Below are 16148 nucleotides of genomic sequence, written 5' to 3' on the forward strand. Positions count from 1 at the left end.
TTGTACAGCCCATCATAATTACTTACACCACTGCCTTGAATCCAACCATCTAGTGTTTTTACTGAGTAGTCTACAAAGTCAACCCAGGTCTGGCTCGAGGATTTTTGAGCCCCCCTGAATCTAATCCTATACTCCTCAGTGGAGAATCCAAAGCCCTCAATCAGGGTACCCTTCATGAGGTCATAAGATTCTGCATCTTTTCCAGAGAGTGTGAGGAGTCTATCCCTACACTTTCCTGTGAACATTTCCCAAAGGAGAGCACCCCAGTGAGATCTGTTCACTTTTCTGGTTACGCAAGCCCTCTCAAAAGCTGTGAACCATTTGGTGATGTCATCACCATCTTCATATTTAGTTACAATCCCTTTGGGGATTTTCAACATGTCAGGAGAATCTCTGACCCTATTTATGTTGCTGCCACCATTGATGGGTCCTAGGCCCATCTCTTGCCTTTCCCTTTCTATGGCTAGGATCTGTCTTTCCAAAGCCAATCTTTTGGCCATCCTGGCTAGCTGGATGTCCTCTTCACTGGAGTTATCCTCAGTGATTTCAGAGTTGTTGGCCCCTCCTGTGAGGGAACCAGCATCTCTGACTATTATTTGTGGAGTCAGGGCTTGAGAGGCCCTGTTCTCCCTAAATAGGACTGGTAGGGGGGAATTTTCCTCCAAGTCACTATCTTCATCCTCTGTGTTGCCATCCTCAGAGGGGTTGGCCTTTTCAAACTCTGCCAACAGCTCCTGGAGCTGTAGTTTGGAAGGTCTGGGGCCCATTACTATTTTCTTTATTTTACAGAGTGACCTTAGCTCCCTCATCTTAAGATGGAGGTAAGGTGTGGTGTGTCGTTCCACCACATTCATCTCTGCACTAGACATTATGCTTCTAAAAGTTGGAATACTTTTTAAGAATCTAAAACTAGTTCTAGGTTCTAATTCAAACTTTTAACAAACTTTTAAACTCTAAAAGAAATGCTAACAGGGACTAACACAAGGCCCTAGCAGGACTTTAAAGAATTTAGAAAACTTTTCAAATTGCAAAAATCAATTTCTAATGACAATTTTGGAATTTGTCGTGTGATCAGGTATTGGCTGAGTAGTCCAGCAAATGCAAAGTCTTGTACCCCACCGCTGATCCACCAATGTAGGAAGTTGGCTCTGTATGTGCTATTTCAAAGTACGGAATAGCATGCACAGAGTCCAAGGGTTCCCCTTAGAGGTAAAATAGTGGTAAAAAGAGATAATACTAATGCTCTATTTTGTGGTAGTGTGGTCGAGCAGTAGGCTTATCCAAGGAGTAGTGTTAAGCATTTGTTGTACATACACATAGACAATAAATGAGGTACACACACTCAGAGACAAATCCAGCCAATAGGTTTTGTATAGAAAAATATCTTTTCTTAGTTTATTTTAAGAACCACAGGTTCAAATTTAACATGTAATATCTTGTTTGAAAGGTATTGCAGGTAAGTACATTAGGAACTTTGAATCATTTCAATTGCATGTATACTTTTCAAGTTATTCACAAATAGCTATTTTAAAAGTGGACACTTAGTGCAATTTTCACAGTTCCTGGGGGAGGTAAGTTTTTGTTAGTTTTACCAGGTAAGTAAGACACTTACAGGGTTCAGTTCTTGGTCCAAGGTAGGCCACCGTTGGGGGTTCAGAGCAACCCCAAAGTTACCACACCAGCAGCTCAGGGCCGGTCAGGTGCGGAGTTCAAAGTGGTGCCCAAAACGCATAGGCTTCGATGGAGAGAAGGGGGTGCCCCGGTTCCAGTCTGCCAGCAGGTAAGTACCCGCGTCTTCGGAGGGCAGACCAGGGGGGTTTTGTAGGGCACCGGGGGGGACACAAGCCCACACAGAAATTTCACCCTCAGCGGCGCGGGGGCGGCCGGGTGCAGTGTTAGAACAAGCGTCGGGTTCGCAATGGAAGTCAATGAGAGATCAAGGGATCTCTTCAGCGCTGCAGGCAGGCAAGGGGGGGCTTCCTCGGGGAAACCTCCACTTGGGCAAGGGAGAGGGACTCCTGGGGGTCACTTCTGCAGTGAAAGTCCGGTCCTTCAGGTTCTGGGGGCTGCGGGAGCAGGGTCTTTTCCAGGCGTCGGGACTTAGGTTTCAGAGAGTCGCGGTCAGGGGAAGCCTCGGGATTCCCTCTGCAGGCGGCGCTGTGGGGGCTCAGGGGGGACAGGCTTTGGTACTCCGTCGTAGAGTAGTCCGGGGGTCCTCCCTGAGGTGTTGGTTCTCCACCAGCCGAGTCGGGGTCGCCGGGTGCAGTGTTGCAAGTCTCACGCTTCTTGCGGGGAGATTGCAGGGTTCTTTAAAGCTGCTTCTTTGGATAAAGTTGCAGTCTTTTTGGAGCAGGTCCGCTGTCCTCAGGAGTTTCTTGTCGTCGTCGAAGCAGGGCAGTCCTCAGAGGATTCAGAGGTCGCTGGTCCCTTTGGAAGGCGTCGCTGGAGCAGAGTTCTTTGGAAGGCAGGAGACAGGCCGGTGAGTTTCTGGAGCCAAGGCAGTTGTTGTCTTCTGGTCTTCCTCTGCAGGGGTTTTCAGCTAGGCAGTCCTTCTTCTTGTTGTTGCAGGAATCTAATTTTCTAGGGTTCAGGGTAGCCCTTAAATACTAAATTTAAGGGCGTGTTTAGGTCTGGGGGGTTAGTAGCCAATGGCTACTAGCCCTGAGGGTGGGTACACCCTCTTTGTGCCTCCTCCCAAGGGGAGGGGGTCACAATCCTAACCCTATTGGGGGAATCCTCCATCTGCAAGATGGAGGATTTCTAAAAGTTAGAGTCACCTCAGCTCAGGACACCTTAGGGGCTGTCCTGACTGGCCAGTGACTCCTCCTTGTTATTCTCATTATTTTCTCCGGCCTTGCCGCCAAAAGTGGGGGCCGGGGCCGGAGGGGGCGGGCCACTCCACTAGCTGGAGTGTCCTGCGGTGCGGTGACAAAGGGGTGAGCCTTTGAGGCTCACCGCCAGGTGTTACAGCTCCTGCCTGGGGGAGGTGTTAGCATCTCCACCCAGTGCAGGCTTTGTTACTGGCCTCAGAGTGACAAAGGCACTCTCCCCATGGGGCCAGCAACATGTCTCTAGTGTGGCAGGCTGCTGGAACTAGTCAGCCTACACAGACAGTCGGTTAAGTTTCAGGGGGCACCTCTAAGGTGCCCTCTGGGGTGTATTTTGCAATAAAATGTACACTGGCATCAGTGTGCATTTATTGTGCTGAGAAGTTTGATACCAAACTTCTCAGTTTTCAGTGTAGCCATTATGGTGCTGTGGAGTTCGTGCAAAACAGACTCCCAGACCATATACTCTTATGGCTACCCTGCACTTACAATGTCTAAGGTTTTGTTTAGACACTGTAGGGGCACCATGCTCATGCACTGGTACCCTCACCTATGGTATAGTGCACCCTGCCTTAGGGCTGTAAGGCCTGCTAGAGGGGTGGCTGACCTATACTTGCATAGGCAGTGAGAGGCTGGCATGGCACCCTGAGGGGAGTGCCATGTCGACTTACTCGTTTTGTTCTCACTAGCACACACAAGCTGGCAAGCAGTGTGTCTGTGCTGAGTGAGAGGTCTCCAGGGTGGCATAAGACATGCTGCAGCCCTTAGAGACCTTCCTTGGCATCAGGGCCCTTGGTACTAGAAGTACCAGTTACAAGGGACTTATCTGGATGCCAGGGTCTGCCAATTGTGGATACAAAAGTACAGGTTAGGGAAAGAACACTGGTGCTGGGGCCTGGTTAGCAGGCCTCAGCACACTTTCAATTGTAAACATAGCATCAGCAAAGGCAAAAAGTCAGGGGGCAACCATGCCAAGGAGGCATTTCCTTACAAGCAAGATCTGTCTTTTAGTTCCCTGCCACATTATTGGCACTAATGCCCCCATTTATCATTATTCTTCCCTGGAGACCAAGAATGGATAAACACATATTTTTGAACATCACTAGATTAGGCAGTGTTTGTATAAATCCCCCCATAACATGGAATTAGTCCATGCTGTAGCCGAGCAATTACATGCGTCTGAGCTATGTGGAATTTATTCTTTGTATGGAGGGCTGCATTCGAATGACCACGAGAGTTTAGTCCTCGTTTTTCACAGATTCCCCACTGTCTAGGGGGATTGTCTGTTGCATGCCTTGAACTGTGTTCAAATGTCATAAACAACCAGTTGATCACTGATAATATTGACTTCCACATTCTGGTATTCCATTTTTGTGCTACTCCAGTCTGTTTTCGAAGGAGGCATGACATCTTAAGCCCCCAGGTACTCTTTGTACTCTGTTTCTTAGGGGCATTGCGGAAAAAAAACTTAGACTAACAGCTCAGTGAGTTAAGTGCTTGCTACTACAATCTAGGCAGCTCTTGCATATCACACATTGGGTACCAGGAAGAGTCTACTAGCACAGTGTTTATACACAGCAATAACTGTCCAGTAGTCTACCAGATTGTACCATATTGAAGAAAGTTTCATCCTTTTCACCACATCTGGCGCTTGTGCTGGGTATACTAGCATTCATTCACTGTAGCTTCATATGAGTCAGGTTTGTCTAGGGCAAGTAATAAGATTGATATTTAAACCTGGCATTTCTTGGTAATGTCATTGGGGAGCTTCTGATCCTGTCATTCCACTCTGTAAGTGCGTTAGCCACGTTTTCCTTCCATTTAAATTTGAAGTGTTTAGTATTAACATTGATTCAAGTTCTGAGTGCTCTATACAGCTGGATTGCTACTTTGCACCCTAGGCTTTTTGTGTTTCGTAGCCTCATTGTCAACAGCAGTTTTTCAGCCCTAAGCACTGGGTGTCTGCCAGATTCATTTTTTCGTATCTGACAAACTGCATACGTAACTCTGGTGTATTTTATACACGGTCCTCCAAAAGGACAATATTCCTTACTAAGCTCTCAAATGTTTTCATTTTCCCAGTTTCATGAAAATTGCTGATTTTTGTCAATTTTGTTGACCATCCATGCTGTTTTTCTTGCTTTGTGTCCAATGTCTCTCAGCCTTCTGGCACTTAAATGTGGAAGCTGAGGAACATTCACACTTTCCTGACTTGCATAGTCCTGCAGTCCCTTGCACTGTGTGAGGAAATGGGGTGTATTGTATAATGTGATTGTGCCACCTCACCATGTAATACGCTTACCAACCCCTTTAGAACAATAGATTTCGTTTGTTAGATCCTGTAGCTCAACCATGGGTGGCTCTGAGCAGCAAAGCTTACACAAAAGAACAGGGGTAAAGCATTTAAATAGCACCAGAAAAATAGAAGGAATACACACCCACCTCAAGAATTCCAACACTAATTTATAAACACAAACTGTATTGTAATGTATTTTTAGACACCACAACAAAAAAGATCCACCAAAGGGATCTAGAGATATATTTTTTACAAGGTAGAAAGGGTATCCACTTTTTACTCAAGCGTAAACAAGCATTAGCAAATTCAACAAATTTGGCACAAACTGAGCACAAACGTTCGGCTAGTTGTATTGCAGCAGGTTGGAGTTATTTTGGGTGACCAGCTCCGACAGAGAGCCAGTCAGGGGGGGCCTGTTAGTCCCTCAGAAATATTTACCTCAGCAGGTGAAGCAGTTTTCAGTCAGTTCCAGGCACCCTTATTGTTTGCTGTAGGTTACTATGGAAGTGGCCCTTCTGCAAGGGATACAGGATGCTAAAGATGCTGTGGTTTGAGATGTGGTCAATGAGGGTCTTTCTGCAGGCACTCCTTGGGCCATGGAGGGATTGAGGTGGTCTGAGCCACAGGGTCGACTTCCCTCAAAGTCCTCTCAGTTCTGGCAGAAATCCAGTTGCCACTAGACTACCAGTTGCTTGGTACCATGGTCACAGCCAAATCCTTCCCTGGGTAATAACTCGTTTTCTGGGCAACCAAGCTGCACTCCTATGACTCTGCCGGGTCCTGCGTACTTGGGTGCAGCTCTGGGCGTTGGGTTCTTGTCTCTGGTTCTGCACTGCAGTGGTTGGTGGCAATCTGACCATTCTGGGCTACAAACATGCCCTAGCAGGCCTGTTCAACTGTTGTCCCTGTGCTGTGAACAGGAAGTCAGACTACTGCCCCTTGGAGTCTCTTGCTTCATCTAGGCTCTGGATATGGCTCCTCCACAAACAGGACACAGCAGGCACAGTCCCTTCTCCTGTGCTAGCCACCAAGTTCAACAGGTGCAAGCAACACTGGTGTAGCCTTTCTTCTCCTTCTCCTTCATGCAGCAGGGCAGTCCTTTTTCTGTTCCTCCTGCCAGTCCATTCAAAATCTGAGTTTGGGGTGCCAATGGTGTCCTCATTCTTCCCGTTTACCGAGGGGAATAGGTGGGATTTAGCTGGCTTTATTCTTATCTGGACCTGAGAGTCAACCTAAGCTTTGAAGTAAGTGAAGTACAGTTTCAATGTCTCTACATGGATCTGAGAGGTGTAAGGGTGTTATTCACATTCAATTACCGTTTGTGTTTTTCTTTACATTCTTAACCTCTCTAAATCACTGATTCCTCTCCACCCAACATCTTCATGGCTCAATCACGTCACAGTCCGCACCCTTGTTGGGTGCCTGTGCAAATTCTCTTACATGATTGTGCTCATTTGAATTTGCACTGTAGAGTCAGCATACAGCTGTTTGAGCCTTTTCAAGAAGTATACCCTAAATTGCATATGGGCCCTGTGGGTTATGTAAATACCCAGCTATTGTTGTTGGATATCTTTTTCATATCGATCACAGCAACAGCTGATGAGCTGTTGCCTCCCTCTAAGCCATCCATGATGTGAAATAGCCTTTAGAAGGTTGTAGGATGTACTCTGCTCAGGTAGAAATTCCGATTGGCTAGAGTGCACTAAGATAAGTAATGTTTTCTGCAAACAGATAACTCTGGAATGTTGAAAAACCTCTCCTTCACCAGTAGGTGCACTTTGGCTCTGATGCCACACGGATAGGACGTCATAGAGTTGTTATATGCTTTGTCTCGGTGTACTGATGTTCCTTTTTTCCTAAGCCCTTCACACACCCGGAGTTTCTCTCCTTGGAACATATCCTACAGAAAGTCAGTTTTTAAACCATGTTGATTCTGTCATAAGCAAATGTTGCTCTTGAACCTGTACAACCTCTACTTGGGGTGCCTAGGTTCCAAGCTTGTCATGTGTGGCCTCAAGCAACCAAGGAGTGGGATGCAAAACTCTAAGTTGTGCAGGTCCGAGATGAGCTCTGGGTTTATTTCTAGTCCAAACCCTACTATGAAGTCGCGCAGGGCATGATAGCGCATAGTTGGATACATGGGCCACATGATGCCCCGTATACATATATTGAGCGTGACATTTCACAATACCACCAACTACCAGAGCAATTTCATTCCCCCCCAAGAGACGGCATGGTGTTATCGATTCGATACCACGGTACATGCGTGGCGTAAACTACTGGCCAGACAGGCACTTCCTCTACTGTACTCCCCTCAGGCAAAGATAGAGTGGTGCACTTGGTTCCTGCTGAACCACGATAAAGGTGCAATGGAGACATTCTGGAAGTTGGGGTCTCAGTGGAGTGGGCATATTTTTCCGAATTGGTAGAATGCTTACTTGGGAAGAGTGTATTGCAGATATAGAGGTGAAAACCCGATTTATAGAATATCAATATTACAGAGCTAGACTTGCCTTTCATGAGATATTAGGAGACGAATTCACTGAGCCCCAGAGCTGCCTGCTCTCACTTGGGTGATATAAGAAACATCAGAAAAGAAATGAGTGACTAGGCTATACGCTCTCGCACAAAAGGCACGGACACCTGGGGTACTAAAGGCCAGATTAGATTGGCAGAGGGACATAGGCAACACAATATGTGATGAGAAATGGAACTACTGTTGCTCAAAAACCCGTACTAGTTCCTTAAACATGAGGTACAGATCAATCCACTTTAAATATATTAACAGAGTTTGTTACACCCCCCAGCCTATGGAAATGTGGATTTTGAGACTCAGCTGAGTGCCCAAGATGTGGTGCGGGGGAGGCAGACTTTTTGCTTATGGCCTGGGTCTGCCCAGGCATCCAAATGTTCTGGTCAGAGGTAATCGCTAAGCTGGAGCGGGTAGTGTGCATAAGGCGCAGGTCTACACCACTGTTGGCCTTGTTAGGATACGATAAAGATGTGGGGAAGGAAGTCTGGAAGCTAGTTGCTATTGGTTTGCTGTCAGCAAAGCGCTGGGTGGCTATGTGGTGGGATCGGGGACCACTACCTACACTGAGTGGCATCAGGATATGACCTATTGTAACACTCAGACTGATATGTACAATTAACTATCCCCGCCACAACTCCGCCCAAACAACTACTGGGAGCCATATCAAACGTTCTAATTGGTAAAGAGACAGGGGAGGCAGAAGGCGGCACATCAGAGTAATGACCAGGAGCAGGTGTTCGAGACACCACTGTCGCACATGGGGGGACCCGGGAGGGGGCCATGGGGAGGTGGTGGACGACTAAGGATGACGAAAATAAAATGGATAAGGAACCCTACTAAACTGGATGTGCAATACCATGGTATATACGATTCTTCGCCTGTAAAATACTGAGCCACTTTGGATAGGATTGTCATAATGCATTGTAATCAATGTACTAACTGCTGACATGTGAGCTATATGTAGGAGATTTGTCACCTATATCCTGTACTTGGAGGATTATGGTTGGAATTGCAAATAAAATGTTTAAAACAAGAGAAACTTCATGGAAGAGCATGCTCACAATACGAATAAAAGTTAACTGGGAATTAGTGAAAACGGACATCCTGCTTCCAAGGAGCCAGGCCAATTCCTGGCTGGGCTTTTCACAGATATCTGTAACGCTCTTATGCCATAACACCCGGGGTTACGGTGGTTTTCACCATGTTATGTTATTCTTTGATAAAAGTGTAATACAACTATTTTTAAAATTACTGGGAATGCTCAGGCGGTTGCAGTTTTCTGTTTGCGGGTACTGGTGATTAGCGTTTCTCCTGTGAGCATGCGGTAACAGATTTGTTCTGTTGCACGCGCTGTGATTCTGCCGTCTACTCCTTTTTTGACCTAATCAGGGTTACCCGTGTCGCATATTTTGAGTATAAACTGATAATTAGTATTTATATACTGAACATGTGGTAATGAGCTGTCTGTTTTGCAGATGGTTCTTTTGCGTATGGTCTGTTAGTATAGTTCCTTCTGTCTTTAGCCTAACAAATAAACATTTCAGTGATTGGCGATTCAAGTTATCCGAGTCTGCAAAAGGGAATAATTTTAATTGACACTGACTTATTCTAAGAACGAATGAGCATGAACGTGGGACACTTTACACAAAAGGATACCTCATGAATGAACAAGGACACAAAACAGTTTAAAATTATTTGCAAATCCCCAAGGACTGCTCAAGTCTGTTGCTTAAATTCTATCGTAAGCATGCACTGGTGATTAGTGCTTCTTACCTTGGCATATAGTAATGTGTCTACTGCTATGCATGATCTGATTGTGAGGTCAGCTACTATCTTGACTTGGCAGAATTGCTTAGGTCGAATAGTTTGAGAATAGACTGATGTTGAGTGTCTACTATCTCACCATGTGCTAACGAGTTGTTTCTACTGTATATGCTCGGTTGGTCTATTTATTATTGTCTTTAGTAAGGCACCTTATAGTGATATCGCTGAAGAAATGTGGTGTCGGGGAGCATGTATAGAGTCATGCCTCAAGTTTTACGAGTCCACCTATAATATTAAAATAAGACTTTATTCGATTCTTTAAAAAAAAAAAAAAAAACTTTTACCTATAGAGTACTACTTCTGCTACTTATTCATGGTAGGAGTAAATGAGCATCAACACGAGACACACTTATCACAAAAGAGTGCCTCATAAAAGAGAATGTCACACAGACAGAAATGATCTACAAATGCTCCAGGGCTGCTCCTGCGTAAAGCTTAGTCTTCGCTGAGCATGAACTGGCAATTAAATATTTCTCTTCTGAGGATTTAATAACACGTTTGTTCTGCTGTAGATGCTCATATTGTGCTGCTATATTAGCCTGATCAGAGCTGCTGGAGTTACATATTTTAAACAGACGTGTTAGTCTCTCCCCTGAGTTTGTGATATTGAACTGTTTCTATTGCACATATCTTACTAGAGTACTGTCTTTAATTTGGCAGAGTAAAAGGAGGTAGAGAATGAAATGTATTGTCAATAAGCTTATGTTGGTTAGTGCCTATTACAAAGGTTGAATTTGGTTCACAGTGAAAAGGAACCAGGGAGCCATGCACAGATTAGTGTTGTACTGGACAATTTCTCCTTTGATACACAACATCCTTAGTGAGCAACGCCTTCTGTTTGAGCACTAATGGCTTCTTGCTTTTTTTTATGTGATTTTTACGACTTGCACAACCAGAACTTTTTAGATGAATATCATGAAAGAAAGCATACACTGGCAACACCCAAATGTCATTGTTTTAATTAATGAAAGTGCTTGGTATTCTGGGGCTGTGTGAATTTGTAATGATGCGATTGTGTGAATGAGTGGGTCACTGAATGTGGGGGTTATGTGACTGGGTGGCAGATAACGGATGTGTGCTGGAGTAGGTGGATGGATTGATGAATAGGGGATTCCATCGGTGAAGGAGCAGCAACCATATGGTTATAGGCTAACTTCCAATTTGATTGTAGCTGGCCATGCGCTCATCATTCATATCTTTACCCATTCATTCTTCCATCGATTCACTCATCTGTATTTGCCCTCAGCTATACATCCATTCGTGCACATTTTCACTGTATTTCACATTCACTCACTCAGCGATCAGCACAACCACACAAACCAACACACTTTCAATAATATATAATCCAGGCCTATTGCCTTTGCCAATGTTTGCCTCGTTACCAACAATCTTTGTTTTAGTACTTCAGATCTCTTTTTCCAAGCATTGAACTAAAAATTCACAGAGACGTTGACTGGGGCACAATCATCTCAAAATCTTGTGTTTTCAGCACTTGGTGCCTCAGGTTCGTTATTACTCTTGCCCTTCAAGAGGTGGTGATGGCCTTTGTTAGGAATTTGACCTTCTTACTTTCCCTTTTTCTCTGGAGGTGAAGCGTCCAAATATTGCCGAATTTTGGCTTAATTGAAACTTGAACACCTCATTTGTTACTCTTAGCTTCGAAGACTGCACAGAATGAAAATGGCAACCACCCAGGAGTTAGGGAACCTATCCTCACCATTGTAGGAAATAGGCTACTTCTTATTGGAAAGGTGGAGAAAACTGTGATATGTACCTGCAAATGATGATTCTTGTGTGTGGGGAAATATGTTAATCTTCATGCTTGACATGCATGGCCTTACTTTGCGAATACGGGACCCATATCTTACTACGAAGTACAGGACTTCGAGCAACAGTATTGATGTTAAGACAGTTGAACTGTGTGAAAGCTCATCAATAAACAGAATTCTGCATTCCTAGATCCTACCTGAGCCAACATGAGATAATTGTTGTGTGCTTGCGATTAAGTAACTAGCTGCCATTCGTGAAAATTGTTAGCGGCCAGCAACATTTTGTTTGTGTAGTTCTCATATGTATCTTGTTGCAGATAAAGGTCAGAAGCACAAATAATTGTAAAGTAATTAGAGGTTTATTGTAAGATCATTCTTAACTATCAATAAATGCGAGTTGAACACCTTTTTCTTTATATTGCGTTGTTAGTTTATCTCTGTTAGAAAAAAGCCGCTAGGAAGAAGGACATAGGTAACGGGCGCTCACAGTAAGTCCATGCAGTCGAGTTCACAGATTATTTATGTCATGGTGCTCATGACAGGAGGATCTTCCTAACTCCTCCAATGTTTCAAAGGAAACTGACAGTAACAACAAACAGCTGTCAGAGCACTCACAAGAGTAAAGTTTTAAGAGTATGGTGATGTAATAAATCCTCTGTGTGAAAGGCAATCACGCCAGGCTCTGGTTCAGGATAAATTTATTTCTTGAAGTAGTTCAATCATAATAGGGAAATGTCCTTGAAATCATGTACAATTAGCCTCCACAGCCAACACGTGTTTCGTCCAATGAGAGATCCCTCTCACGGACTTCATCAGGGCTTAAAGTCAGGTACGGCCTGTGTTCAACGGTACTATTATCGTGGTCTAGGAAATCTCGTGTGATGAACGCAGTTAATTATCACATCCCAGTTTAATACTGCAGGAATCCTAATATGTTATCTTAATCAAATATGCTAGTACCTTTATGGGAACATCGTAGCCGTGGTCAGATCATTGCACGGCGTTCCCTGTGACCGAGATCTATCATCGTAGCTTATCTCTGTGTTGATCTACAATTTTAGTCATGGTAAACCTGTAGTTTCAACCAGTACAATATTGCACACTCTTATATCAAAGTGCTTTGTAATACACCGAAAATGTTGATGCCTGACCTTTTTTTTGTTTGTTTTTTTTGCAATTAAAACTTTAAATCCATGTTACCCTATAATTATTCACTACTCTTGAAAAACAATGTTATTAGCAACTATATTTGAGCAATGCCTCAACTATATTCCTTGGTTGAAAAGTGTTTCTTAATAACTTGTTTTTATTAAGTATAATACATTTATAATTTGTCTAAATGAGTGTTTGACTTTGAATGTCAAGACATTTTGTCTACATAAGGCTTAGTTATTTTTTTCCATTACGAACACATTTTGTATTTTATATTTTTCAGTGACTACAAAGGCTGTTGTAGATGAAACCAGCAAGCTAGCTGAATGTATAGGAAAAACAAGGACCTTGCTAAGAAAAATATTATCTGAAGGTGTTGATCAGTGTATGGTCAAATTGGACAACGACCCTCAAGGTTATCTCAGCCAGCCTTTGAATCTTCTTGAAGCTGTTCTGCAGGAGTGTCACAACACCTTTATAGCCTCTTTCCACTCCTTCTACCCAACCCCAGCTCTGCAGTGGGCTTGCCTCTGTGATCTGCTCAACTGCTTAGATCAGGTATTCCCATTCTTTGTGTGCCTTTTTTGTCTGTTCCGTTATGCTGTATTAAAGTAACCTTAGTGCCAGGACAGCACTATATGGACTGAACGGAAGACATTTGTTTTTTCACTCCTGACCTTTGTTCTCTTTTCCTTCTGACCATGGTTCCTGTTTTCTTGCTGACCTTGAATCCTCTTTTACCCGCTGTCATTGTTCAATTTGTAAACTGCTGATTTTGGTCTGTTTTCCTCCTGACCTTGGGTCTATTTTCCTGCAGACCACGATTCCCTTTTTAACCTGCTTACCCTTCGTCCTTTTGTCATGCTGGCCTAGATTTCTTTTTCCTTCTGACTCTGGATCCCTTATTCCCCTGACCCTAGTTTGCTTTTTGTCCTGTGGACTTTGGTTCTGTTTTTTACCTGCAGACCCCTTTCCCTTTAGACCTCAGTGTAATTCATTGTAGCCCATATTATTGTTTATAACAGCAGACCTTATTTCTCTATTTCCTTTGGAATAAAAGGAGAAATATGGCTGATATAGCGGGGCCAAAACAGCTAGCCAGTTTAAACAGGAATGTATTTAACTTATATTTATCACATATTTACAACGCCTAAAATTAAAACATCTCACACCAGATGCCCTCAGCAAGATGGGCAGACTAAAAGTTGTCTGAAAGCTAAATCAGAGGAACCGAGCTAATTGAGGTGAAAGGCTCAGTTGGCTTACATCAGGTACTGCATGTTTGGTTTGTTGAGCAGAATACGGATCCTAAGGAAATACCAAATTAGTAGAGAAGTTAGTGGTGGTTCTCGGCGACAAACTGGTGTCTACCAGTGACAAGGAAAGCAACTGACGGCTCGTTGTGTTCAGTCCCCTGGGGAAGTTCTTGTTAAGAGTCGTCTTGAACAATTGGGTTTCAGTGGTTTAGTTGCCTAATAGCCTTTTGAAACTGGTTCAAGTGTAAATATTGGCATTGCAAAATGTCCTCTGTATGGCATTGCCTTTACGAAAACCAGTGAAAATAATTTATAAAAAAAGGTCTATCTCCAAGTGACTTGTACAGTGAATTTCCTGCACTAGAATGTTACGAAGGCACTAGTCCCACTGGCTACTGGCAGACCCAAACTACAAGTGGAAAAGCAAAGCACTATATCAGTTATTAGGCACATCCCACTCATTAAGATCTTATGAGATGTTAGCTTGTACAGATGAAGCCCTCACAATTAAATAACAGACATGTAGTTTATCTACCTTCAGCATTGTACTGTTGTCTCAGCCCCATTCTGTATTTGTTGTAACTTTTAGTAAAACAAAAAAAAAATGGAAATAGAAATTTGGAATGAAAACGCTGATGCTTGCGTTGCCCTGTCTGTGACATATTTGCATGTACACACCTTGTACTAAAATAATATACCTTTTTTTTTTGGGTGCTTTTGAAGGATATCCAGGAAGCAAACTTCAAGACGTCGAGTAGCCGACTTCTCGCAGCCGTTATGTCTGCTTTGTGCCACACTTCAGTGAAGTTAACTTCCATTTTTCCCATTGCTTATGATGGAGAGGTGTTGCTGCGATCCATGGTCAAACAAGTGAGCACTGAGAATGACTCTGCCTTAGCACATCGGTTCCCTTTGCTAGTTGCACACATGGAAAAGCTCAGTCAGGTGAGGAGCACTACGTAACCTTTAACTAATTTGTTTTATTACAAAGGGCAGCTAGATGCATAGAAGTCTGAACTCCTCAAGTATTTCCTGAAGGAAGGACAGTGAAGAACTTGTTGCCTGATTTTTAGAGAAATAGCACAACTCTGGAGCAGGATTGTATATGTTTTAGCAAGCTGTGTGAAATGAACTTTAATGTTATGAGATATCCTGAAGGAGACGGTTTATAGTTCAAGACAGATATGTACGGCGAGACAGCATATTGTGTACTGCAGTAATCTGCTGACTACTGAAGTCCATCATAGTGCATGATATTTATTATTGTAGTCTTTTTATTACCCAGAATATTTGGGTAAATTACACGAATGAGGAAAATGAATTTTCACCTGCAGAAAATGATGTGTTGTACTTTATATACTGAATCGAATAATTGGTGACATTACTAGCAGTTAAAATAACTTTCATATTATGCTAATCTTGTGTCTCCCCGAACTCTAAATGGAAGAGTAAAAATACCCTATCTCATGCTTATTTATTATTCTGGGCAAGTATTTACCTCATGCTTCTGTATTATTCTAGCTAAGTATTTTCCTCTTACCCCCTATCGTACATAGCACACAACTCACTTGGCCCTCTTGCTCAAAGCTGAAACTACATCACCATTTGTCCTTTTTTGTTCTCATCTGTGACAATGCATGCAGTGCATGTGGACTCGCTTCCTGAGGGGTATTGTATACAAGAAGGGCTTTGCAGCCTGCCCATTGCTCAACATTTGTTGGCTTCATTCTCACTCTTATTTGTGGCTTTCTGGTTTGCCTGCATGTCCTGACTTCACTTCTTCTAGTTTTTCTTCTCTTTCAGTTGAAAAATGGACCAAATACTAGAAGGGGTGGGAGCACACTGCCTCACACCCCAGCATTCAAGTTTATATGAACGTCAAATCTTTTATTTTCAGAGTTGTAGCCTAAAGCAAACCAATGTTGCTCACAGGCTTACAGAAATTGTGTTCAGTTTCTAACTAAAAATGTGGACCTGAGGTTAGTTGTCCTTTTTCCCCAAGATTTTCAGTTCAGAATGGTATTTGAGCTCGGTGAAGGGCGTGTCATTGCAACTTAATCAGTAGCAGCATGAGCCAGCCCTTTTGTTGGCCACAGAATTCCAAAGAGTGCAATTGGAAACTCACATAAAAAGACATAGTTAATATAAAACAGTCTGTAAAGAAGAAAGATTATATATATGAAACACAAAATCTCTCTGTCTTGCGAGCTCTCCTACATGGAAGTGCAATAATACTAAAGTGCCTTGCTTGCAACTTTATCAGAGGCAACCTGGCTGAGGCATTTTTCTCAGTTTGATTGAACACTTAGTATAACTTGCTATTGTTACACAGATGTGGATCGTGGATACTGTCTGACCATATAACATGTATTTGCCTTTTCATTATTTATAGCAAAACACCTTTGCTAATACGAAAAATAAGTTAAAATAAAATCACAATCACTGAATTACTTTTAACAAGCCATAACGCTAAATACAATACACATTAAA

General features: G+C 43.1%; 1 protein-coding gene across 17 annotated transcripts in view; it reads left to right on the top strand.

Moving 5' to 3' along the window:
- MYCBP2 (MYC binding protein 2) overlaps positions 1-16148 on the top strand; it is a 1769078-nt gene that overhangs the window by 647596 nt on the left and 1105334 nt on the right. For all 17 annotated transcript variants that reach the window (XM_069205243.1, XM_069205245.1, XM_069205247.1 and 14 more), the window contains 2 exons: positions 12686-12960; positions 14382-14603. In XM_069205243.1, coding sequence (XP_069061344.1) covers positions 12686-12960; positions 14382-14603 — 497 coding nt within the window. The remainder of the gene's footprint in view (positions 1-12685; positions 12961-14381; positions 14604-16148) is intronic.

Source organism: Pleurodeles waltl, chromosome 8 (assembly GCF_031143425.1).
Source record: "Pleurodeles waltl isolate 20211129_DDA chromosome 8, aPleWal1.hap1.20221129, whole genome shotgun sequence".
NCBI classification, from domain to species: domain Eukaryota; kingdom Metazoa; phylum Chordata; class Amphibia; order Caudata; family Salamandridae; genus Pleurodeles; species Pleurodeles waltl.